This window comes from Bos grunniens, chromosome 7 (genome assembly GCF_055505025.1).
Source record: "Bos grunniens cultivar Pamir isolate PY7600 chromosome 7, Bosgru_T2T1.0, whole genome shotgun sequence".
In the NCBI taxonomy this organism is placed as follows: domain Eukaryota; kingdom Metazoa; phylum Chordata; class Mammalia; order Artiodactyla; family Bovidae; genus Bos; species Bos grunniens.
This window is the reverse complement of record NC_141171.1, coordinates 52,134,474-52,142,861: the sequence shown is the minus strand read 5'-3', so window position 1 is coordinate 52,142,861 and position 8,388 is coordinate 52,134,474. Positions and strand designations below refer to the sequence as shown.

The window sequence follows — 8,388 nt, the reverse complement described above, 5'->3', positions numbered from 1 at the left end:
GCTATATCCTCCTCCAGGGGATCTTCCCAACCCAGGGACTGAACCAGAGTCTCTTAAGTCTCCTGCACTGGCAGGTGGGCTCTTTACCACTAGTGCCACTGGGAATCCCCTTTAGATTGATAGAAACATGTCTAATCAAATTGCCTTAATTCAAAACAGGCACTGTGCTTAGTCAAGATTCTTTCCAGTCCTAATAAGTACCTGGGCCTCCAGAATTTTCAGTTCGGAACTCAGTGTATTCTCCACAGTCTCTCAGATGGCAGATCACAAATTCTGATCTCATATATTAAGACTATTAAAACTTCACTTGGCTTTTCAGTAATTTTCCACTTAATATTTTGGTCTTCTTTCCTGGAATGTCCCATAATTTGACAAATATCATGAGGGGGAGAACTGGCCATGAACTTGAATTCTCCAGTTTCGCAAAGACTGTTGAAGTTACTCTATCCCTGGCCTTTCCTTAGACTTTGCAAACTTCTTTAGGGCAAATTGACTATTGGAGTCAGTTCACAGCTCCAAGGATTTTCCTTTTCAGGAATCTTAGCCCCTTCAGTTCTTTATATATCATCTGCTGTCTGTTGCTTCAAACTGAAAATTTCTGAATTTAAAGCAGGTTTAAATAATCCATCTTATCTGAAAACAGAATTCTACCAAATAGGACTATTTAAAATCTATATTTTGTAATTTTAATAGTAAGAATGTTGTTTATTCGTTGTGTTCCACTCTTTTGCTACCCCATGGACTGTAGCCCACCAGGCTCCTCTGTCTATGGGATTTCTCAGGCAAGAATACTGGAGTGGGTTGCCATTTCCTTTTCCAGGGTATCTTCTGGACCCAGGGATCAAACCCTCATCTCCTGCATTGGCAGGTGGGTTCTTTACTGCTGAGCCACTAGGGAAATCCAGAAGAAATATAAGGTCTTAAAGTGATGTGGCTTATATTGCCTTCAGTAAAATGTCTGCCCCTAAAACAGCATGTACTAAACTCACTATATCTGTACCTAAAAACAACAAAGGAATTGTAAAAAATGTCAATATAATAGAAGTACTTGAGAAACTGTGATTGAAATGGGTATTATCCAGTTATTTGGCCTCCATTCTCTATTTTTGTTTTGCAGAATTGTCCAATTTTCCATAAGGTATTCATTTTGTGGAAATTATCTGGATTATATTTACTATTAAATTATAATCACTGAATTTTAAAATGTTAACCTGTTCTATACTAGAGTCTGATAGTGATCCCCAACTGGTAAGGAATGATCTATGCTTTATGAATACACACAGCAATTTATAAGGTAATACACAAAGTAATTCATAAATTTACTCATATAAATTCATAAATGTGGGTTCTGAGTGTTTATTTGGCCAGTCTCCTTTGGGTGATTATACAAGTTGGGCTTTCCTGGCATACACAAAAACATGAAGTTATACTTTCATAATGTTGAAACATATTGCTGAAAACTTCAATCATATTTCTTGTCATCATCCATAAAACTATTTCATTTAAATATCTAACAGAAAATGGTGAACTCATTAAAGCTGGCTACTAAATGTCATATATTTGTGTTTAATTCTGTTCATATTTTTATCACTTTCTAATTTCAAGTCTCAGATTGGATGAAAGCTAAAAGCTATGTTTCAATAATAACTTGAATAATTTTTCTTTTTTATTATATTTTTAAAAATGTAATTCAGGGAAACACAAAATAATTAAGTTCCAGTAGGATGACACTTGATATTTAAAAATAAATACTTAGGTTATAAAGCAAACTCTAATTACTCATATTGTGCCAAAAGATCAATAACTGTTCTTATAGCTATATAAATGTAGTTAGAAATCACAAGTCATCTTAATTGGCCTAATGAACACGACATAAAACAATTATAATTCAGATAAGTTTATTTCTTAATTTCTATTTCTATTCTTATTGTCTTAAAGGAAAAAACAATGCTTCTTATTGAAAGTTAGCATAATTGAAAAAGTAAATTTACGCAAAATATACAAAAGCTACATTGAAAGACAAAACAAGGTCATTTGGACATCAAAAATACATCATCATTTTGTTGATAAAAGCTGCTCAAGTTTACAAAATAGAGTAATCAGACTAGAACATAATCAACAAAACTCAAGAGAAACTCTCCCTTTTTTGAAGGATGTGGAAGAACTGAAAGCCAAGAAAAACACATACTTTGTACTTACATTTGAACTTCTATTAATAGAGCAAAAGAAGGACAGGAAAATATATGATGCCCTCTACCTCTTGAGTCCCTCTAAAGGATTTAGGATTTACTTAAAGTTCTAAGATTTTTAAGTATGTTATCAAGCAGTGAATTAGTTTTATTTTAGTGAAGTGAATTTGATACCAAATTATATAAGATTTTCTCTTATTTATAAATAATAATGTTTTTATTTTAATATTGGTATTCCTGAAGCAATTACAGTGTGCTAGGTAAGTAGGAAACAAATAATCCCTAGCATATATGGTACTCAGAATGGGATAGGGTCACAATTGTAGTGTATTAATAATTTAATAAAGTGCATGTTTAGGTGCAACTTATGAGAAATAAGTATGCTAAGTTATATGCTCATGGCTATTTAGTGGGGTACAGCCTTGTAGAATGAATGGTGAACAGGAAAGCTCTAGGTAGCTACAAAGAATTTCTAACACTCTGCCCTTGCAAATATAAGTAAAGAAACCAAAACATACAGAAATGCAAGATTATGCAAAAGCTTTAAAGTATTTCCTTAAAAAGACATTAAAAGAGGTTGATTTAAATATTAATAGAATTTCTTTACAGCTTGAGTAATTTATAGTTATGGGAACATTAATCACCGAGAAGGTAAAATATGGAGAAATAATATCAACTGTAACTAAAAATGCTAAATCCAATGAATACTATAAAAGGAAAATTTAGTAGAGACATGCATAAGTTTGGAATAGAGATATATATACAAATTTATGTAACAGTACAATCTCTTAAGAGAAAAATATTGCAATGTGACTTAGGCTTAACAAAATTGAGAGCCTCACTTAACCAAATATGGCATTTAACTGAATACAAAGCTATTTCTACAGTTGGGGCTTTCCTTGATTTCTCTCTCGTTGTCCTGAACCAAGAGGTTAGGGAATATCGGCTTCAGGAATTTGAACTCACCAGTTCTGTGGTCTCCCGTCAGACACACCTCGTACTGGTAGCTCTGGGACAGGGTCCCCGTGCCGCTGACGTCCACCAGGTGGCCCGGGAAGTGGCCCTCGGCCACCGGGCAGCGACCCGCCGAGGCCGCCCCGCCCCTCCTGCACAGCCGCACCGCCACGAACACCAGCACCGAGAAGAGGAAGAGCGACGACACCGACGCCAAGGCCACCACCAGGTAGACGGTGAGCGGGTCGGCCGGCGCCGCGGCCGCCGCTTCCGCTTCCGGGGCCGGCAGGTAAGGCTGCGAGAAGCCGTCCACCAGCAGCACGTGCAGCGTGACGCTGGCCGACAGCGGCGGCTCGCCGTTGTCCTTGACCAGCACCACCAGCCGCTGCTTGGGCGCGTCGCGCTCGCTCAGCAGCCGCGCCGTGCGCACCTCGCCGTTGTGCGCCCACACGCCGAACAGCCCGGGCTCCGTGGCCTTGAGCAGCTGGTACGACAGCCAGGCGTTCTGGCCCGCGTCGCCGTCCACCGCCACCACCTTGGTCACCAGGTAGCCCGGCTCGGCCGCCCTGGGCACCAGCTCGGTGCAGGGCGCCGAGGCGTTCTGCAGCGGGTAGAGCACGAAGGGCGCGTTGTCGTTGGCGTCCGCCACGAGCACGCGCACCAGCGCCTGGCTGCTGAGCGCGGGCGAGCCGCGGTCGGTGGCGCCCACGTGGAACTCGAAGGCTCTTAGGGCCTCGTAGTCCAGGGACGTGAGGGCGAAGAGGTGGCCATTGTCGGGGTTGATGGACACGAGGGAGGCGAGGGGCACGAGCGGGTCGGGGGGCGGCAGCAGCGAGTAGGTGACCTGGGCGTTGGCGTCCGCGTCTGTGTCTGTGGCGCTGACGCTGCCGATGTGCAGGGCGGGGCTGTTGTTCTCGCGGACCCACAGGGTGTAGGAGGTCTGGGTGAAGGCGGGGGCGTTGTCGTTGACGTCGGACACCAGCACGGTTATGTTGTGCTCGGTTTTCAGTCTTGGGGTTCCCATGTCAGTGACCGTGATAGTGATAATGTACTCGGCTTGACTTTCTCTGTCAAGAGGGCTGTCAGTTACCAGGGTGTAGAAATTCTTGAAAGTCGGTTTTAAAATGAATGGCAGATTGTCTGGAATGGAGCAAATCATCTTTCCATTGTCTCCGGAGTCTCTATCTCGAATTCGGAAGATAGAGACCACGGTCTCCGGGGCGTTTTCTGGGATGGAGCTGATGAGTGAAGATATGGTAAGTTCAGGGGCATTGTCATTCACATCTACCACCTCTATTACTACAGTGCCTTTCCCGGAAAGGCCTCCTCCATCTGTAGCCTCAGTTTCCACGTGGTAAGATTTGGTTTGTTCAAAATCCAATTTCTTTGTCAGTCGGATTTCTCCTGTGACTTCATTTATTGAGAAAGTTTGTTTAATTTCCTCTGAGGCTTGGAACAAGCTATAGGAAACAGTCCCAAAGTTTCCAGCATCTACATCCCTAGCTAAAACTGTAAGTATTAGGGAGTCTAGAGGGCTGTTTTCCAAAACCTGCACCTCATATGGAGTGTGCACAAACTCGGGAGCATTGTCATTGACGTCCATGATCAGGATTCGCACCATGCTGGTGCCGGACCTAGGTGGAGACCCACCATCCAGCGCCATTAGGGTTAAGCTGAACTCTGACTGCTCCTCTCGATCCAGCACTTTGTCCTGCACCAAATCTGGATATTTCTTGCCATCACTATGATTTCGAGTGAGAACGTGAAAATGAGAATTGGCGTTGATGGTGTATTTTTGAAGACCGTTGCTACCCACGTCCAAATCCTGAGCTAATTTCAACGGAAATACAGTCCCTGGCTGGCTGTTTTCCGGTATTTTCAAAAGCATTTCCCTATTTGGGAATACTGGGGAGTGGTCATTTATGTCCTGTATTAATAATTCTCCTTCAAAAAATTGCACTGGAGTTTCCAGGAACACTTGGAAATGCAGCACACAGGGTTCATCGGAGCCACATATGTCTTCCCGGTCTAGTTTCTCCCTCAAAAGCAAATCTCCAGTCTGACGATCCAGCAGCAAGCGCTGCTTGTCATCGTCACAAACCACCCGAGCCGACCGTGCCTTCAGCTCCCCAATTTCCAGGCCCAGGTCCTTGGTTAAATGGGCTATAAAGGAGCCGCTCTCTGTTTCTTCCAGAACAGAATAACGAATAGGCGCAGGGTTAGCCTGAGACAAGATTACCATCAAAATAAAGGTTGTCACTTGCCTGTTGGGTTGAATTCTCTCTAGCGTCTCCATGTTGGAGCCAGGGTGCTTACATCCAGTCCCCCTTCAGCAACCAGAAGAAGACCAGAGGTGTTAAATTTTCTTGCTTGGTAGAATCCTCACAGAGTCACTTGTAATCTTAAATTCGTTTAGAATATCGCTGCCCAAATTCGTTGGTAACCCAGTACTGCTGGCAGAGCTTACTTGTGGTGGTGTTTCCGTCTTGCAGCAAAGGAATACGTGAGCGTTCTAGGGCTGTTTATTCACAATCTTAGCCGGCAGCGCCACCCTGCGTCCCGATCGATAAACTAACATTCTTAACTCAGCCTATTTTGGAAGTGTTCAAATTAAGCCATTTCAAAAAGTGTAAAGGACTTTTTCAAGTATTATTCCATTAAATGACTTAATGTATACGTTATTCCATTACATTGTGTGAGCTATAATAATTGTGAGCACAAAGCCAGGGACTATCTCCATCTGCCCATACCCTTTACAGTAGAACTTAAAGAACTCCATTTACCCTTTGCCATAATCTAACCAGGGAAGATAAACTCTTATAAAATTACAGTCCATAATAGTTATATCTGTTTATTTCCAAGTATGTGAGAAATTTATGATGATGCAGAAAGTTTGTTAAAGTGCTCTGTACCACCTGGTCTCAGGGAGACTTTTTCAAAGGAAAGGTTCTATGTTTTTACACTGGTGTGCAAATGATAATACAGTTGAATAAAGTGGCATCTTGCCTTATTATAAGCCCTTTTACAATGTGAACCCACATTAAAATATTAGGGAGGTCAGATAGTATTAGAAACAGATTCTTAGATGCATAAAGAAAATGAAAGGATTTTTATAGATAAACAGAAATTCAGAGGATGATAAGACTTGATTATTCTGCGTGACTATTAGGATAATATCAAGCCAAAATTGAGTAAGTGAAAATAATAGAATTTTATTAAGAAAAAGGCTTTAAGATGATTTAGCTCAATAGATATCTATAATTTATGAGTTTACTTCTCACCACACTGACCCTTTGTTTCCTAGATATCATATTCCTTGACTACCCATTTGCAGAAGACAGGGAGCTATGATTTGAAACATTTTAATCTGTGAACAAAGGGTGCCTCAAGCTTTGTCTACTCATACATGGTGAAGAGGAAAGACTTGTTTATAAAATGGATTTCAGCACAGTGTGCAACCATCCTGATTTCTCTGATACAGTAAGTTAACTGAGACACAGTTAACCAGTTTGCTATTTACTATTAGTATATAGAATGGAGTACCATTTATTTGGGATTTCTCCTCCTTAAATATCTTATAATTTAACTAAGTTCATAAATTACAATTCACATTGAATGCATTATTTTAAAAGCATGTCAGTAATCTTAAGTTCTTATGATAGAAAGTATTAGGGAAATAAATTTTTTGGCCACACCACATGCATGCAGCATCTTAGTTCCCCAACCATGGATTGAATCTATGCCTCATGCAGTGGAAACGTTGAGTCTTACCACTGGACTACCAAGAGAACTTCAGGAAAAATTATTTTTGAAAGAAACCTGGACAATAGTAGTCATTCAGTAAATATCAATTGGGTAAATTAATTAATCCACTCTAATCATTGTGTTTCTGCCTATATTAGAAGATTATTGTCACATCATTCATTCAGTCATGAACATGTCTGACACTGAAAACAGAATTCTTAGAGATGAGAGTATAATACGTGCTAAGCACTGCTCAACTAAATTTACATTTTTCTAGTTCTGTTAATTCCTATTGTAAGAGATATAGCAATAATAATAATTACACTATTAATATAGTTTAGAATTTTCTTCCACATTTAAGGCAAATCAGAGAAATATATATATATCAACATTGTTGTTGTTCTTCAGTCACTAAGTCACGTCCAACTCTTTGCAACCCCATGGCCTACAGCATGCCAGGCTTCCCTGTCCTTCACTATCTCCCAAAGTTTGCTCAAACTCATGTCCATATCAACATGAAGTGAAAAGAAAAAATAAACATACAGAAAAAAATAATATTCTTTTAGATATAAATGGAAAGCAAATTTCCTGAACAAAACATTGTTTTATACTATTGTAGCAGAGTTTTAGTTCGATTCAAGTTAAAGAGTTCAGGACAAAATTCAAACTAGATTTTGTTTACTTATTCCTACATGTTGACATAGAAATAGTGTTACAAATTAGCTACTTTTGGTTTCTTTTGTCAATTCAACACAAATGAAATCTAGGTAATATTAACATCTATGTGTTACTACATGTCAGATAGTATTCTAAATATTTTATATTCATTAACTCATTTTATCCCCCAAATAGCCCTGTAATGTGGGCACTCTTACTAGGCATATTTTATAGAAATCGAAGATACAGAAACTTAGTAACCTTCCCATAGTCACACACTGTTTGAAGTGGCAGCGCTAGGATTCAAATTGTTACAGTATGGCTCCAGAATCCATTCTCTGATCTACCTAAGTGGAATTGAAGAAGTGAACAACTTTTTATATAATTTAGATCCAAACTTCAGCCTTGCCTTGAGTAGATGGGTATCATAGGTGAAATATATCTGTATTCAGATTTTCAGTTAATATAAGAATCTTTTAAATGGTTTTCTCTTTTGAGAGATAGGTATCAGCAAAAAGAGGTGCTTACAAAACTTAGAAATTTGAAGGGAAACTAAGAGTGTTTTGTTGAGATCATTAACTAGATTTTAAAAAACTAAGAATGACATGAATAATGAATTCCTTGTAGCCTTAAATGGAAAAATACTTATTCACAGGTCTTTTGAAATGTTATCCAAGTGTAAAGTTAAAATCAAGAAAGGTGGTCTAAGATGACAGTCTAGCATTGAATCATGGATTATTTTGCCAAACTTAATCAGAAAAAAATTATTATATCTGCATGGAAGAGGCCTTAATGATAAAGAGAATGATAACCTGCAAAACCATTCCAGTCAGGAAAGCTGCAT

The 8,388-nt window shown here is 39.6% G+C and overlaps 1 protein-coding gene across 1 annotated transcript; it reads right to left on the bottom strand.

Annotated features, from left to right (window-relative positions):
* Nucleotides 1–1,881: 1,881 nt before the first annotated feature.
* Nucleotides 1,882–7,419, bottom strand: PCDHB4 (protocadherin beta 4). Its single transcript, XM_086412061.1, has one exon. It carries the CDS (start codon nt 5,437–5,439, stop codon nt 3,049–3,051), a length of 2,391 nt encoding a protein of 796 aa, XP_086268187.1. The 5' UTR covers nt 5,440–7,419; the 3' UTR covers nt 1,882–3,048.
* Between the last annotated feature and the right edge of the window lie 969 nt (nt 7,420–8,388).

Coding starts and splice junctions, on each gene's coding strand:
- PCDHB4 (XM_086412061.1), bottom strand. CDS start 5,439: ATGGAGACGCTAGAGAGAATTCAACCCAACAGGCAAGTGACAACCTTT.